Here is an 18766-nt window from a genome sequence, read left to right on the forward strand (position 1 = left end):
GGCTGTTAAATCTTTGTTTTCTCTTACTAAAGTGATCTTTCTTGTGGCATTCATCTCTACAAGAGGGATCAGTGAGCATAATGCCTTGTAAATCAAGGAATCATGTTTCCTGACAATATGGTACTACAACAACCTTCTCAGCTAAACCATGACACCTTCATATCACCTGTCACAAGCACTCTCATTCTAAAAAGGAAAGTTGGCACTGCCTAGCTGGCCATAGCGCCATTAAAATTGCTCCTGGATAGGTTAAAGTCTCTCAGGAACTCGGATGTTTTCTTAATTTCTTTTGATGACAAAAACAAATGTTTCTTTGGAAGTCTTTAGATCTAGCTCCTATTGGTCTAAGTTATGTTTGAATCTTAAGAGTGGAAGTGTTATCAGCCTTCCAGTAAGAGTACATTCTACAATATCTACTCTCACTTCTTGGACAGTAAAAACAGAGCATCTTATGAAGAGGTCTGCAAAAATGCAAATTCGGCAACTCTCCATTCTTTTTCAAAGTACTACAAAATGAATATATTTTAATATAGCCAAACAAGCAATAAAGACTGTGGAGCATACTTTCAGGACTGTATCCTGGAAAGCAGGTATTCTAGAAAAAGGTAGTTAGCTGCCTGGCCATGAGCTCCCAGTGCATTATTCTGGCTATAAGAGCTAATTCGATCCCCAGGTATATAAATGGGAATATCAGATTGGAGAAGGAAGGCAATTATTACCTCTGTATATAGCACTGATGAAGTCATTAGAATACTATGCCCAGTTCTGTTGTCCACACTTGAAAAGGAAGTTAAAAAAAATTGGAGAGTTCAGAGAACTACAAGAATATTTATGGTCTGGAAAAATGCCTTACTCTGAGAAACTAAAGGACCTCCATCTATTTAGCTTGTTAAAGAGAAGGTCTAGCAGTGACTATCATTTGCCTACACAAAGAGGAGATGTGATCCTAAAGGACTCTAATCAAGAAGACAAAGGTGTGACATGATCCAATGGCTGGAAGTTTAAAATCAGCATTATTCAAACTGGAAAAAAAAACAGAAGCAAGTTTTTAATTGTGAGGGTGATAAATCATTGGACAGACTACCACAGGATGTGAAATCCTCCTTCCCATGGTGTTCTGAAATCAAGACCGGGTCTCTTTTTAAAAGATATTCTACTTCAGGGGTCGGCAACCTATCAGAAGTGCTGTGCCGAGTCTTCATTTATTCACTCTAATTTAAGGTTTTGCGTGCCAGTAATACATTTTAACATTTTTAGAAGGTCTCTTTCTATAAGTCTATAATATATAACTAAACTACTGTTGTATGTAAAGTAAATAAGGTTTTTTAAAATGTTTAAGAAGCTTTATTTAAAATTAAATTAAAATGCAGAATCTCCCAGACTGGTGGCCAGGACCCGGGCAGTGTGAGTGCCAATGAAAATCAGCTCGAGTGCCACCTTCGGCACCCATGCCATAGGTTGCCTACCCCTGTTCTACTTCAACTGCAAGTTGCAGGACTAGATGCAAGAATCATTGAGTGAACTTCCTTGGCCTGTGTTATGCAGGAAGTCAGACCAGATCGTCATAATAGTCCCTTCTGCCTTTTAAAACAAAAAACCCTATGAATCTGAAGGGGAGAACAGCTGTCCTCTCCTCAAATTTTATGTAAAAACTGTGTTCCTTGGACATCCAAAAGGTTACGAATGTGTCTCAAATGAGCTAGTGGACTTCCCTGACCTATGGTTATTTAAAAAAGAAAGATGATTTTGTCACATAAATTGGATTTTCATCCAAAACAAGAATGTCCTCAGTTAAAAGTCCTTTCCATGTGATTCCCACAGCAGGGAGGGGGGAGGAGGGAAGTTTCCTTTATAACTCCAGTCCTTACCGCAATCTTTTTTTAAGCTGCAGACTATCGTGGATAATTCTTTTGACAAATTCTAGTTCTCCCCCTTCAGCCATGATCTCTGTGATGCCTCCAGTGTTCACAGAGCTGGGAGGGGGCCGTCGAGGATTTCGAGAATTTACTCCCTGGACAGGAAAGAAAGTGTTTGAGGTTTAAACCACTAATGAACAGTTTCCTTCCTTAAATACTGCTGTCTCCCTCACACTCTGCCACGTAGTAACACTATCAACACTGCACCCCATCCCTATATGGGGAAATGCTAACAACATATTTTTAAACTTAACAATGTAATGGTTATCACTCCCCGTCTGTATCCATCTATTGTATCTGGTTTATACTTAGATTATAAGCTCTTTGGGGCAAAAATCATCTTTTTGTTCTGTGTTTGTAGGAAACTCAGCACAATGGAGTCCCAGTCCACAACTTGAGCTCCTAGGTGGTACGATAATACAGATAATTGAGCCAAATCTATAGTCTCGACTACAGAAAAGAGTTAGCAATATATTGATGCTATATGAGAGTAACATTAAACATCTGGTTCGAAAGCACCGTAGGACATGGTCATGTCAGAAAGTTACAACCCAATGTTTAAATGTAAAATTATTTAGCTAACACCACCACTTCCCCTGTATTTCTAAAAGCTGAAGTTGTCATGGAGATAAAGATTCTAAGTTTCTTACTGGGTCTAGAGTCAGGGCTTGTCTCTACTGGCATACTAAACAGGCACCGCTGCGATTGATGCATCGGTGTCAATTTAGTGCCAAGAGGCAGAAGGTACGTGGGGGGGAGTGGGAGGGAGGAGAGGAACGACACTCTCCCACCAGCATAACATGGTGTAGACACAGCGTTAGGTCAACATAAGCTACGTCAAGCAGCATAACTCATATCAAACTTAAGCAACAGTGCAGACCAGGCCTCAGACTGGTACTGCAATAGCGAAGACGAACACTATGACATTGACGTACTAGCATCACTGAGGCCCACCAGCACCCCTGTTCTACCACTATGGGAGGCACACTAGAACCAGGTCCATGGTTACTGCCTACTCTGTGCTAATTCTACTGGAGAGAGACCATTTGAATACAACTAACGGAAGAATGCCACAGGTCAATTCCTACTTCAGAATTTAAAAAAAATAAAAAAAACTTTAAAAACCCTCATTTAAGTTAATCTTTTACAAATTGCGACTTGGGTAGGTTTTGCAATGTTGCTTTTTTTAAAAATCATCAAAAATATATACATATATGAAATGACAGCTTATAAAACCCAGAGACAAGGTTTTCCACAGTGAGCCTTCAAACACTTTAATCTTTTGAGGTCTCATTACCCTCCCACCTGTTAAAAAGAGCAAAAGCAAGTACAACAGTCAATCTATCTAATCAACATACTGTACCTTGGCTTCCAACTGGTTGGCAAAAAAGGGAGGGTTGCACATGCAAAAATCATAAATGATCTCAGATTCCTCTTTTAGTGCATCCATTAGAAGGGTCTTCTGTGGTACTTTAACCACTAGCAGAAAAAGAGGATGTTTATTGGTAAGGAATTAAAATTAACTCTAATATTACATAAGTATTATTAACACTTCCTTTAGGATATAATTAACATATTATACAACCAATCTAACATCAACATACTACACTGCAAACAAACTTTAGGTTCATCTAACAAAAGAAAATGCATATAAGAGAGAACTAGATAAATTCATGGAGGTTAAATCCATTAATGGCTATTAGCCAGGATGGGTAAGAAATGGTGTCCCTAGCCTCTGTTTGCCAGAGGGTGGAGATGGATGGCAGGAGAGAGATCGCTTGATCATTACCTGTTAGGTTCACTCCCTGTGGGGCATCTGGCATTGGCCACTGTCGGCAGACAGGATACTGGGCTAGATGGACCTTTTGTCTGACCCAGTATGGCCATTCTTATGTTCTTAAATAGCTTTTCTTATAACCAGTATCATAGAATGAGAGTTATTTTCAGAGCGATAGCAGGTACTCCATAGTTACGGTTGAAATTGAGTTTTCGTTATAAATCTGATTTTGGCCCCTCAAATAGCCATGTCTCAAAACTGATAGAAAAATTCTCTCTGCTTCAGACCTAAGCTATTACATTTTAAGTGAACTGTATGTGGAGTTCCAGAATTATTACACACTAAAAATAGATCTTCACAATTCAAGTTTTAATTTTCTACCACTTTATTTTTAAAAACGGGAAGGAAGGATAGAGACAGAACCTAGTTTACCATATTCCTCTAGGTGAGGTATAGTGCACAGGACCAAACTTGAGTTGAAGTCTAACACTATCAACTTTTGAATTTGAAACACTGCTACTGGAGGCATGTGTGGGGTCAGGGGGAGGGGGCTAGGGATCAGTGGTCACCCTCCCAACATAAGCATTATGTGGCACTAGGGTCCCACCACCCCACAAGGTGGTAAGAGATTTACAGGAGGCCACACAAAATTTCAATCAAATCTTAATACAGTAACTCCTCACTTAAAGTCGTCCTGGTTAACGTTGTTTCATTGATGTTCAATTGGGGAACATGCTCGTTTGTGTAATGCTCCTTTCCAACATAGTTTGGCAGCTGCCTGCTTTGTCTACTGCTTGCAGGAAGAGCAGCCCGTTGCAGCTTGGAACCAGAGTGGACCAGCAGCCCACATCAGCTACCCACTCCCCTAAGTTCCCTGTGCAACAGCTGCCGGCAGTTCAGCTCTGTCCCTCCCCCCACTGCCATGTGCTGCTCCTGCCCTCTGCCTTGGAGCTGCTCCCCAAGACTCCTGCTTGCTGTGCGGGGGTGGGGAGGGAAGGAAGAGCAGGGCTAATGTCAAGGTGTCCCCCTCCCCCTGCTCCTGCACCCCGCTTACCCCATCTTCCATAGAGCAGGGGGGACAAACCAGGACTCAGGAAACTTGCAGCAGCTGTGTCTAAGCAAGCTGATCTAATTAACAAGGCAGTGAATTTAAGGGAAATATGCTTATCTCCCTCCATTCCTGCTGCCTTGTGTAGAGAGAGAGTTAACCCTTGAGGGCTCAGCCAATTGGTAGTTCATCATTTAGCAGTAAGGGAAATATCCCACCATCTGACTCCTCCACCTCAACCAAGCTTCACAATCATCACTGTGTACCAGTATTGTTTGTTTAAAACTTATACTGTGTGTGTGTGGATGGATGGACGGTCTTTTGTCTGGTGAAAAATATTTCCCTGGAACCTAACCCCCTCATTTACATTAATTCTTATGGGGAAATTGGATTCGCTTAACATTGTTTTGCTTAAAGTCGCATTTTTCAGCAACATAACTACAAAATTAAGTGAGGAGTTACTGTAGCTTTGTTAGTCCCACTGTCCATATTTTTGCTTGCAGTCTGACAAGCCTAAGGAAGGCTGGGAACGTGGGAACAGGGGGGTGAGCCCCTGAGGAGCCTCTTAAACCCATTAGCAGGTTTGTAGGCTCTGATGGGTATCTTAAGGCTGATTGTTTGAAGTCTCATGACTTCTCTTCCTCTCATGACTCAGCCTCATAAGGCTTACATATTGGAGGCTGAATCTAACATTTGAGAAGCTGTGGAGGAAGGAAAAGGGGTAGAGGCTCCACTTCCTGCACCCCTCTCCAGAAGAACCAAGAAAGAGGAATTTTCCATTGGAATCCTATAGCTGCATTTCCTCCTCATTCTCCCACTTCCAGCAGATCTCAGGAAAAAAGACCAAGTCCAGAAGACATTAGACCGTCAATTTGAGGAGAGCACCACACTCCTACCTGTGGAACCTAGGTGGTGCAAGAAGCCCTGATCCCGAGGACTTACAAAGATTTGCAGGAGAGAGATTCCCTTTTAGTGGCATTTGAAGCATAGGGACTCCCTTCCACAGGACAGCGAGTGGGACTGATTACCACACCCCTCTCCTCCTGAAGTCTGCTGAATCAGGCCCCCTCTCCAGATCTTAGACCCATAACAATGGGAAATCCACATACAAAAAGGAAGAACAATTTGAAGGAGCGCAGGGCAGTGACTGTACAAATTGATTTCGGAACAGCATTTCGCACGTATGGGGCGGCATGGAACAGTATGAATTCTGTCATGTTCATATCAAAGGTTACCTATCAGTGTTTTGTGCAACCTTAACTTCATTTTAAAGATTTTTGGATGGGATTATCATAAATATGAATAATCAGATTTCTGCATATGCATCAAAAGTCTAGAACTGTCCAGGCTGGTTTATAAGAGTGAATTGGGTTGTCTGTTAAGTTTTTGGACCAATTGTGGCTGTCTGATTTCAATGGGGATGGTATAGCAACATGTGGTTACTCTTTGCTACACCAAAATCAGGGTAGCATATATTTGGCAGGACTGTAAATTCTCATTAGCCACTGAACAAGGCAAATATACATTGTTACATCTGTTTAAAACAGGAGAAGTGAAAACATCAAAGGGGAATGAAAGTTAATGAATGATTATTATATGGTACCTTTTATAAGATCAGATAAATTATTCTGTTCCACGTTTTTCTTTGCATAATTGAAACACATATCATCCACTTCTGTTGCCAGGAAATACCAACCATTCAAAGTGGCTCCAAGTAATGGGTAGATGCAAGATGCCCCGGTACCTGCAGCAAATAAACAAAAGGCTAGATTAGTGAAACAAGTAAAGCATCAGATTTAAATTTAATAAATAATCACACAGTGTATGATGTGCATTTTTCTATTGTTACTCACAGCAATAAATTTCAATATTAAATACTAATCAACATTTTACCCAACAAGTAAATATACCCCTGTATTTTCTAATTAAAAAACCAGAACATTTTCAAACATGAATTTATTTTGCAGAACATTTCACTTATTCCAGGACTAACATGATAAATCAGAGACTCAACATTTTTCTTCAGCAGGTTTTTGGGTTTTTTTTAAAACAGGAGTCAGTAACTAATTCAGACACTACTGACCAAGTATATTTCTAATTATTCAGAAGACTTAAAAGAGAAATTACAAAAATATTCATCTTCTGCATTTCTCAATTTACACTGATTACTTCACTTTAGTGACTGTATGTCAGTACCAATGATGAGAAGAAGAACTTTTTTCCCCTTCAGACTTGGTTATTTCTTAATGTTTAAAGTTTTAGCTAAAAGTCTGACTCCCAAGATAAACTATACAAAGAATAAAAGCCAGATACATACTTAACTGATAGTTTGTGATAGGGAAGAGAAATACGTCACACAGCACATTATGTGACCATAAAGTGACTCATTATTGTACAAGCTATGGCACCCCTAGATTACTTATTACTAACAGGAGCGCCGCCAGCTTTTTTGCCGCCCTAGGCGGCAGAAGGTCCTGCCCCTGAAATCCCACCCCCAACAGAGGCGGACGAAGATCCAGCCGCCGTGGTCGCCACCCCCCAAATGTTAGCGCCCTAGGTGACCGCCTAGGTTGCCTAATGGGTTGCGCCAGCCCCGATTATTAAGAATTACTGAAAACACACAGAGACTAGTTTGTGGCAAAAGACTTTGACTGTGCCCTTAAACCATTGCTTAAGAGTGACCAGAACACAGAATAGGAGAAAAAAAGAAAAAATGCCTCTTACAGTTATGAAATTCTCATAGAGAACTGTAACTGGTGAATGTATTAAGAGAAGGACACCAGAATGAGAGAGATTATACTTTTTCGTCTGGTAATAAAGTCCTACTTCAATATAGATATTTTAAAAACACACAATATTAATGTTGGAGAGGCCACATTTTTTAATCACATCCTTAACTGAACAATTATTGGTAGTTACAGGTTTCTTACATAAACAAAGCATTGAATGTTTAACAACACTTTACAAGAAGATTAAAAAATGTAACATTGATACAGGATTATTTCCAAAACAACAACACAGGGAAGGTAACTGCAACTACCCTCTGGAAAGATGGTAGGATAATACTGCAAGGTAAGTATCTCAAGAGAAAACAAATACCAGGGTGGATAAAAATCAATGATTTTTAAAAAGTGGATTGTTTTTTATTTAAATCAGATTTTTTTGATAAAATGTTTTTTTGAGGGAAAAAACCCTATGTAAAGATACATTATAGCTCAGATATCTCATCATGGAATAGGGATTATAAATTCTAATTCTATAGTATGAGACAATATAGTCATGTAATGTTTAAGAAAAGTTTTGTAAAGGAGTTCCCATAGTTCATGGACTAGGGACCTAATCTCAGAGTTCCAGGGGCTTCTGTATAGATTATTTAGATTGATCTTTCTATCTACCCAATGGGACTCAGTGCTCAGTCTAGAAGATACTATCAGAGATGCTTAGTTCTCAAACTGTGGATTTGGTGTCTCCAGAGATAACATGCTTATTAACAGCAAAAATGTTTTTAAGTAAATAAATAATATATAGAGGTGAGAAATAACAGACCTCAATCCTATTGTCCCTCTGCAAAATTGTGTACACAGAGTCAATCCCTTACCTCTCCCTAAAAGTGCAAAGTTTCAAAAAGTTCAATGAATAGAAGATTGTTGGGCGCGAAACAGAACTGGGCAAGGAGAAGTCAGAAGATAAATGTGAGAAGGGAGGGACAGGCAGTAGAAACAAAAGTGAAACTGTTTGAGCTGCATATTCCAGAAGTCTTAAGGTCTTTCTGAGCATAGCATTCATTGATTTGAGATCTACCATGGCATTCTCTCACTAGAAGGAAAAAACTATAATGGCAACAGGCCATAAAAGATACCTAATTTGAGAATATTTTAATGAAGTTCCTCCACCTGTGGGTAACACAGGCATGCGTGCAAAATGCAAACAGTGCAACAAAGAAATGCAAGGCCTGGTTTCTCGAAAGAAACATCATCATGAGAAGTGTTCTGTCTCAGGAGGAAGCTGCGTTGATGATGATGATGATGATGATGATGAAAGGAACATGTCTAAACATGGAGGTTCTTCAGGTTGGTAAACTTTTTTTATTTCATACATCTTTCTTAAGGACTGCCTGTCTTCCTTCTGGACTATTCTTGAATTCTCATGTTTGAGCAAAAAATATAGCTGTTACTCTGTGGTACTATCATTTTAGATGCAGTTGTGATAAAAATAAATAGCTGAAATAGGCAGATCTTCCTTTTACAATTTCACCCTTAAAATAGTACTGAGTGTAAGTGAATGCAATGAGTAATACTAAATGAGCAGTATGGTGGTAATAATTAAATAACTGCATTGACTTATTTTGTTTAGGAGAATCCATCCTCAACATACAGGATTCTGAAGACTATCCACCTTCAAGATCACCATCATTTTCTATAGTTTGAGTTATCTGCCAATGATAGTGTTTCAGTCACATCATGTATGACACACAGCCACAGTATATCACTTATAGCAAAAAGAAAAAAAAATCTCCATCATATAGATAAATTTGTAATATGAACCAGATTACAAAAAGAGGTAATGATGAAAAAATTGCCCTGTTTGTTTATGCAACAAACCTTCCTTTACGTATGATTGAGAACTCACACTTCATTAACATGGTTCAGTTAAGACCAGGATACAGTCCACCCAACAGAGCAGATGTTGCAGGCAAACTGCTGGATAAAGTGTATGAAAGAGAAATTGAGCAGTGTGCAAAAGGTTTAGTGGGTAAAATTGTTAACCTGAGTCTTGATGGGTGGGGGCAATGTTCACAATGATCCTGCTGTATGTGCTTGTGTGGCAACAGAAGAAGGGAATGTCTTCCTTACAGAAACAACTGATACATCAGGAAATGCGCACACAGCAGAATACTTAAAAGAAGTAAAAGCAACAACAAACTGTGACAAAAAATTCAAATGTCTAGTATGCAGCTTGGTCACAGACAATACTGCAAATGTATCCAAGATTAGAAGAAATTATTTAGAAGAGAGTGAAGCAGGTCCCAAGCTAATAACATAGTTGGAGTGCTCATTTGATGCACCTCCAAGCCAAAGATTTCAGGGTTCCTGAAATAAAGGCTAATGTTGTTGAAATTGCAAAATGCTTCTGTAGCAACCACTTTGCAGCAGCTGCTCTGAAAAAAAGTGGGAGGAACCAAGCTTACACTCCCACGAGACGTGCGATGGAACTCAGTAGTGGACTGTTTTGAGCACTATATCAAGAACTGGCCAAATCTGATGACAGTTTGTGAACAAAATCGTGAAAAAATAGATGGCACTGTCACAGCCAAAGTTCTCAACACTGGGCTTAAGAGAAATGTTGAACACATGCTGAGTACTCTGAAGCCTATTTCTGTAGCCTTGAACAAAATGCAGGGAAATAGCTGTTTTATTGCTGATGCTGTTGAAATTTGGAAGGAACTGAGTGACATCTTAAAGAGAGAAATAGGTAATGACAGTCAAATTATAAGCATTAAAAACACAAATGGGACAAGCACTATCTGTGACATCACTGACGTGAACTGTGACCATATAGATCATTGTTGCAACCAAGGTCCTATCGTTGCACCAAATCTTGTACAAAGGAGGTCAAGTAAGGTCTATGAAAACGTTGTAATTTGCTGGTTATGATTATGCTGTGTGTATCATTTTTGTATTTGAAGTTATGAATATTGGCTATGTACTTGCATCTCAATGTTTTTGGTTCTAAGTAGAATCAGTGAAGCATTTGGTCAGCTTCTTGACAAAGGACTATTCTGAGTAAGTGCCCAATCAAGAAAAGCACTTAACTGACAATGGACCTTGGGAGACTCCAATCCCGGTATAAGGAGCCTTCCTGGGAACATTCAAGGTAGCATGTGAGCAATGGCTGCTCTACCTGTAAAGAACTGAGTCATGCGTGGACATGTGACTTGCCCATGTGACTCCAAACTCCATCTTGTTGCTGTGATTTTCGACAGAAACAACAAAGGGGTGTTCTTCCACATGGCAGAGGATACAAAAGGACCTGGAATCCCCTCCATTTTGTCTTCAATCCTGTTTCTGACCTCCGGAGAAACTTTGCTAAAAACCGAAGCTCTGAACAAAGGACTGAATGACCCATCCAAATCTGTAGATGTACTCCAGAGACTTGATTTGAGCCTACAGTTTATTCCACCACTGCTATAAGCCTGAACCAAGAACTTTGCAATAGTTGTATGTATTTGACTCCATTTAACCAATTTTAACTCTCATCTATATTTCTTTCTTTCTATGAATAAACCTTTAGATTCTACAGGATTAGCAACAGCATGATTTGTGGGTAAGATCTGACTTGTATATTGACCTGGGTCTGGGACTTGGTCCTTTGGGATCGGGAGAACCTTTTTTCTTTTACTGGGGTATTGGTTTTCATAACCATTCGTCCCCATAATGAGTGGCACTGGTGGTGATACTGGGAAACTGGAGTATCTGAGGGAATTGCTTGTATGACTTCTGGTTAGCCAGTGGGGTAAAACCAAAGTCCTCTCTGTTTGGCTGGTTTGGTGTGCCTTAGTAGTGAAGGACCCCCAGCCTTGGGCTGTGATTTCCCTGCTATAGGCAATTTGTCCTGAATTGATACTCTCAGATGTGTCCCACCAGAGAGACTGCTTTGTTACACAGTCTCCAGCTGATTTTCTTGCAAATATTCTCAATACTTGGTACCATGGTCAAACCTTAACTGCTGAAGAAGAGGAGTGGCTATGACATGGACATCCAGCAATGATCCCTCCATAATGCCAACTATAATAAACTTCAGAGCTAAGGGTGAACCATTCAATAAATAGGTTTGCTGATGATGTTTTAAAGAAAGTCACACCAGTGAACTGGTAGAAGTCACTTAAGCACTTGGATTCAGAGTAGGGTGACCAGATGTCCCAATTTTATAGGGACAGTCCCGATATTTTGGGCTTTGTCTTATATGGGCGCCTATTACCCCCCACCCCCGTCACGATTTTTCACACTTGCTGTCTGGTCACGCTAATTCAGAGACTATTGAAGTGATAATCTCACTTTTAACAGCAATAGCTTCTTCTGCTGGTGTAGAAAGAATATTTTCTTCCTTTGGAGTAATTCATTCCAAATTGAGAAAATTGTTTGGGACCTGAAAAAGCAGGAAAGCTTGTTTTTCTTTTCCAGATTATGAACAAACAGGAAAATGAAGGTGAAATGACTGAGTTAGCTACAGAAGCCAATATTTTAAGTTTCTCATATTGACCTGGCTGACAGTCAATTTGATTTTTGTTTTTAAATATTTCATTTAACTATTTTAGTTAAAAACAATTTTAACAAAAACAAACCTGATTTAAAAAAACTTGAATGTTTAACAAAACTCAAAAATTCATATGCTTGTTTTGTTAAACTATTATGTATGCTGTTGAAGAAAAAAAATCCAGAATACACAACGTTGTTGTTTTAGTTAAATAAAACAATTTAAATGTCTGTCTGGTGATGTTCTCCTCCTAATACAGCATGGCAAGAAAATCCAAATAGTAATGATTTACCTGTTGAATTGAAGATATTTATGAAGTCATTGGGAGGTGAACTATCAATTACCTTTGGTAAATTAAATAACCAATCATTCGTTTTCTGATATAGCTGTAAAACTAATCTAAAAAGTTTTCAAAATAAATCACTTAAAAATGTATAGCAGGTGTAGGCAACTTATGGCACGCGAGCTGATTTTCAGTGGCACTCACACTGCCCAGGTCCTGGCCACCAGTCCGGGGAGCTCTGCATTTTAATTTAATTTTAAATGAAGCTTCTTAAACATTTTAAAAACCTTATTTACTTTATAATATATAAGTAAACTATTGTTGTATGTAGACTTATAGAAAGAGACCTTCTAAAAATGTTAAAATGTATTACTGGCACGTGAAACCTTAAAATTAGAGTGAATAAATGAAGACTCGGCACACCACTTCTGAAAGGTTGCTGACCCCTCATGCATAGTGTGTACCTTCTAAAAACGAAACCTACACCTATCTCTGAGTTGTGAAGCATATGTATTAAGGTTATAACAACCAACAAGAATGCACTTTTATGATTAAATCGAATCTTCCTGACTAGTGATTTAATTCAGTTTGATTTAAATCAAATCCACACTGACAAATACAAAATAAAGTTAATAAGTTGTGGAAAAAGAAACATTAGTTTAGACAAGACAACACAGTAACTCATAAATGCCAGGAGAGCATTGAATTCACTGTTAAGAGAAAGTGAAGTGGACACTGAAATTACTAAATAGAAACCTTGAGAAAAGCATAAATTTTAGCCTTCTTTCAAAGATGAAATGCAAAGAGACAAGATATGAATCAAATAATGTTGGATAGATATCCAGAGACCCCATATACTTTTCTCAAATTGGTCACGTGCTTCCTCCAGTGCAGGACTACTTTCAAAAAAGAATTCTTCCAAATTATAGAGGAGAGAACTCCACCAGAGAGGTCCTTTGGGGCCATCTGCCTGTCCCAAGTCAGGATAAAGGAGGAGGGTTGGGCGTGGGGCTAGCAACTTCACCCCGTAAAAAAATCAACTTGCTACAGAAACGCCAACAATAGAGATAACAGAGACTTTTAGCCTGGAAAAAGAAGGGTCTTCAACTCGAAGACGCATGACGCTGGGTGGTGAAAGCCGCGAGGAAGCCACTAAGCCGATTACCCTTCTTGCAACCAGGAGGATTACCATCGGCACATGGAACGTGAGGACCATGTACGAGTCAGGAAAGATGGTGCAGGTTGCAGCAGAGATGAGGAGCAACAACCTGACCCTACTAGGCATTAGCGAGACAAGATGGATGGAAGCTGGACAGAGACGTCTGTTGACAGGAGAGCTGTTGCTGTATTCAGGACATGAAGAGAGCGACGCACCCCACCCACAGGGAGTAGGCTTCATGTTGTCCAAGCAGGCACAGAGAGCACTGATTGGTTGGGAGGCACATGGTCCCAGGATCATCACAGCATCCTTCAGAACTAAAATGAAGAGGATTAAGATGAATGTTGTTCAGTGCTACGCTCCAACTAATGCCTACTGTATGGAGCTGAAACCTGGAGGACAACTAAAACAACCATCAGGAAGATCCAGACCTTCATTAATAGCTGCCTCAGAAGGATTCTTCAGATCCGCTGGCCAGACACCATCAGTAACATCCACCTCTTGGAGAGGACCTGTCAACTCCCAGCAGAGGAAGAAATCAGAAGGAGAAGGTGGGGCTGGATAGGACATACACTACGCAAGCAGCCAACTAACATCACCAGACAGGCACTGCGGTGGAACCCCCAAGGCAAGCGGAAAAGAGGCCGTCCAAGAAACACTTGGCGATGCGACCTTCAGGCTGATAGCAAAAAAATGGGCTATACCTGGAACCAGCTAGAGCGAATGGCCCAGGATAAAGGGCTCTGGAGATCTGTGGTTGGCGGCCCATACCCCGATTGGGGTGACGGGCATGAGTGAGTGATAGAGGAGAGATTTAGCTAATGACAAAACCAAAAAGGAATACAGATGCTAAACTATAACAAAATATACCTGTCCAGACAGATTTTAAAATATTTGTATAGAACCTTCAAAAACGACATGGAAATCTTTTTTAACTGATTGGATTAAGTAGTAGATAAATCAGTAGACCAAGCAGGTTTTATTGCTGGCAGACATTTGACAAATAATTTAGGGAAAGATTTTTTTGTACGTTTGATCTCTATAGATCTAGAAAGTCGGAACAGATATCAATATGCAGTTTTACTAGTATCTTCCTTGATGTCTGTTTAAATCCCCTTTGTAATTTAGCACCAGAAAGGGCTCTGAATTGAAAAGTAATTTGACACTGAAGAAAGCAAATGAGGCCCAGCTACCTAAAAAATACATGTAGAAGTGAGAATCTGGATTCAAGAACAGCAGATTGATCAAAAGGCAACACTAAAATTTGTTACTATGCAACATGTAAGGAATCTGATTCACATGTGCAAAAGCAATATAAAGAGTAATGAACAACACCACCCTGCACATGTCAACTCGAAGCTAGGAAGCACTGCAATCTAATGTTAAGTTATTTGAATTAAGAGATTTCATTTGAGTACACTCACAAACTCAAGAGCAGATCTTTTTCCAATTTATTAACCAAAAGCACAATTCAATATAATGAATAATCTAAGTTCAGGAGAGTTTCAAGGATGGGAAAGGTGGAGGAGGAGAAGGACCTCGGAGTATTGGTTGATCACAGGATGACCATGAGCCGCCAATGTTATATGGCCGTTAAAAAAGCTAATGCAGTTTTAGAATGCATCAGGCGAGGTATTTCCAGCAAAGATAAGGAGGTGTTAGTACCATTATATAAGGCACTGGTGAGACCTCATCTGGAATATTGTGTGCAGTTCTGGTCTCCCATGTTTAAGAAGGATGAATTCAAACTGGAACAGGTTCAGAGACAGGCTACTAGGATGATCCGAGGAATGGAAAACCTGTCTTATGAAAGGAGACTCAAAGAGCTTGGCTTGCTTAGCCTAATCAAAAGAAGGTTGAGGGGGGATATGTTTGCTCTTTATAAATATATCAGAGGGATTAATATCAGGGAGGGAGAGGAATTATTTAAGCTTAGTACCAGTGTGGACACAAGAACAAATGGATATAAACTGGACACTAGGAAGTTTAGACTTGAAATTAGACGAAGGTTTCTAACCATTAGAGGAGTGAAGTTCTGGAACAGCCTTCCAAGGGGAGTAGTGGGGGCAAAAGACATATCTGGCTTTAAGACTAAGCTTGATAAGTTTATGGAGGGGATGGTATGATGGGATAGCCTAATTTTGGCAACTAGTTTAGCAATTGATCTTTGATTACCAGCAGGTAAGTATGCCCAGTGGTCTGTGATGGGATGTTAGATGGGGTGGGATCTGAGTTACTACAGAGAATTCTTTCCTGGGTGCTGGCTGGTGAGTCTTGCCCACATGCTCAGGGTTTAACTGATCGCCATATTTGGGGTCGGGAAGGAATTTTCCTCCAGGGCAGATTGGCAGAGGCCCTGGAGGCTTTTCGCCTTCCTCTGCAGCATGGGGCACGGGTCACTTGCTGGAGGATTCTCTGCAGCTTGAGGTCTTCAAACCACAATTTGAGGACTTCAATAACTCAGACATAGGTAAGGGGTTTGTTATAGAAGTGGATGGGTGAGATTCTGTGGCCTGCATTGTGCAGGAGGTCAGACTAGATGATCATAATGGTCCCTTCTGACCTTAAAGTCTATGAAAGCAAAGGTGTTGCACGTCAGAACAGAGCTGCATTTATTCACAAATCTGTGGGAAGAAGTTTAGTCCAGAAAGGAGCCAACCTCAATAAGGATAGGCAGAGGTCTCCAAACTACGGCCTGGGGCTTCCATTTGTCCAGCTCTCCAACCAACAGGGGAGAAGTGAACAGCTGAGTAGGCACACCGATCAGGCAGGGGGAGGGGCCGCCGGCAATTGCTGGGGGGGGGGGCAGCACAGCTGAGCTGTGCAGAGGGGTGAGTGCCTCTACGAGCCAGTGTCCCCCGAAAATGGGAGCCAACGTAGGGGAGAGTCGTTGCTGAAGCCGAGCAGGTACAGGGAGAAGCAAACAGGCAGGCTGCAGCTGAGTAGGCATGCCAAGCAGGCAGGGGGAGAGGCTGCCAGCAGCAGCTGGGGGGGCGGCTCAGCTGATCTGTGCAGAAGAGTGAGTGCCCCCGGGAGCCAACTTAGGGGAGATTTGCTGCTGCAGCCAAGCACGGACCCCTGCCTTAGAGTAAAAATACAAGCCAGATGCTTAATTACATCTCCAATAAATGGAGTAAAGAAGATGGAAATTAACAATTTCATAATGGTTAAATTTTAACTACAGCACTAACAGAACCAAACAGTATTTGTATGAAACAAATGAGTTTTCAGAAATAAAATAAAAAAATGTGAAATGATTTTTAATATATTGACAAATATTGTGTGATTTTATAGTACCTTCATCGATTAACTTTTATACCTGTTTTAGAATTTAATGCAACACTGACACAGTAGAGTAGTGTTGTTTTTAATGATTTTACATATATTTAATTTCTTTCAGAGTTGCTTTGGCCCAGGGAGCCCCTTCAAAAATCTAATATGGCCCTCATCTCAAAGTCTGGAGAACCCTGGGCTAGAGATTGGACAACCAGTCTCTCACAAGCACAGATACTTTTGCTGTTTGGAACATTTAATGCCGCCCACACCCCCCATCAATGGATATAAAGCAAAATCTATTAGCTAATGTCATTTCCAAACTTTTAAACTGAAGAACCAGACAAACCTGGTCAAACAGAAAGTTGTCTAATCCCCAGCATATGACACATACCTATGTCAATTCCTCTTCTAAGAGCTTGTTTATCACCATCTTGATGACCAATTAGATCTTCCACCCAATGAATATAGTTAAGCCTCAAGGGAACAGTAGGAATAAGCCTCTCTAATGGTATATCAATTGTAAGTCCAAAATCTTCTTTCAAGAGCGTGCATGTCAGAGCTCTCACAGCTTCTGGATCCTTGAAATTTAGGCTGCAAGGCATAAAATGCAATTAACAGAAAGAATCCTTGCATTATAATTGGCACCAAGCACCATTATTTAGTTTTATGCATTACAGTAACAATTGTCTTGTCAGCATTAATTAAAACTATTGTGAGGATAAAATCATAAGCCACGCATTCAAACCAAGAAATATCTCCTTAAAATTGAATGGTTCTGACGAAAACTTGTTTCTACATATAAGAACAAAATCCATCAAAAATCATTCGATTTCAGCAACAAAACTCAAGCTGACTACATAGACTGTTTAGGAAGTATTCCTTAGTGTCTCAGAAGGAAAAAGCCCTAAATGCTGGTTCTGGGACAAACTCAACCCCCAAACACAGGTCCTTCTCTGTACCATCTACTGGCTCTACCACAACCATTAGATTATGACAGAATTTATTCCCTCAGTTTGTATTTTAAAAAGGTAAACATCTACATAAGGAAAATGTTGCAGGTGCAAAGGCAAGCACTCAAAACTACCGAGATCAAAACATGACAGATCAACCGGACCTCCATCCCTAGCACAGGGGTATTTTGATTAAGTCTAATCACATATTGTTTTCCCCACAGGATCCCTGGCTCATTCACTGCAAAGTATGGACTGTGTTCTGGGGGTGACTGGTGGTTGTGTAGCAAGGGAGAGTTTTGTTTTGTTTTTTAATGGCGATATACCTATCTCATAGAACTGGAAGGGAGCTTGAAAGGTCATCAAGTCCAGCCCCCTGCCTTCACTAGCAGGACCAAGCACTGACTTTGCCCCCAATCCCTAGGTGGCCCCGTCAAGGATTCAACTCACACCCCTGGGTTTAAGCAGGCCAATGCTCAAACCACTGAGCTATCCTCCCCCCTCCTCCCCCCAACACTTCAGCGCCACAGCTGTGGCACCTGCCCGTATCGGTACAGCAACCCCACCGGTCAGAGCTACACCGAGGTACGCCCCCTTCCGTGGCGCGGAGAGGGGTCGGGGGCGTTGCCGGGACAGCGACACCGGAGGCGGGCGCGCCTGGCACGGTGATGCTGGCACACGGCGGTGGCGGGAGGGGGAATCGGGCTCGCCCGCCGTGGCACAGACCCAGACCCAGACCTGCCCCATGTGTCCGCGCCGCCGCGGGGCTCTGTACAACGGCGGCGGAAAAGCCCAGTCCCCAGCCCGCGCGCGGACCCACCTGGCCCGGCCGGAGAGGCTGGTCTGCACGTGCTGGCGGAAGGCCGGGTACCGGGACGCCAGGTAGGCGAAGTCCGGCGGTTTGTCCCGATAGCGGTTTCTCGCGTGCATGGACTTGTTCAGCGCCATGGCGGGAGAGGGGGCGGGGCGGGGCGGGGCGTCACGCGCGCAAAGCGGGCCGCGGCTCCGCAGCCGCTCTCGGAACCGGCCACGCGCGCGCTGCGAGGGGAGCGAGCCTCCCCCTCCCCCCTGACGGGCCTCTCTAACTGCCCATGCGCCGCCTC

The 18766-nt window shown here is 41.4% G+C and overlaps 1 protein-coding gene across 2 annotated transcripts in view; it reads right to left on the minus strand.

Moving 5' to 3' along the window:
- METTL16 (methyltransferase like 16) overlaps nt 1-18714 on the minus strand; it is a 36550-nt gene extending 17836 nt beyond the window's left edge. The window contains exons 1-5 of one of the 2 annotated variants that reach the window (XM_039528920.1): nt 18484-18714; nt 17105-17304; nt 6345-6485; nt 3280-3395; nt 1869-2011 (exon numbers count right to left, since the gene is read on the minus strand). In XM_039528920.1, the coding sequence (XP_039384854.1) occupies nt 1869-2011; nt 3280-3395; nt 6345-6485; nt 17105-17304; nt 18484-18611 (728 nt within the window). In that variant the 5' untranslated portion in view covers nt 18612-18714. The remainder of the gene's footprint in view (nt 1-1868; nt 2012-3279; nt 3396-6344; nt 6486-17104; nt 17305-18483) is intronic. The other variant, XM_039528909.1, reaches the window with a different exon arrangement.
- Nucleotides 18715-18766: the final 52 nt, after the last annotated feature.

This window comes from Mauremys reevesii, linkage group 1 (assembly GCF_016161935.1).
Source record: "Mauremys reevesii isolate NIE-2019 linkage group 1, ASM1616193v1, whole genome shotgun sequence".
In the NCBI taxonomy this organism is placed as follows: domain Eukaryota; kingdom Metazoa; phylum Chordata; order Testudines; family Geoemydidae; genus Mauremys; species Mauremys reevesii.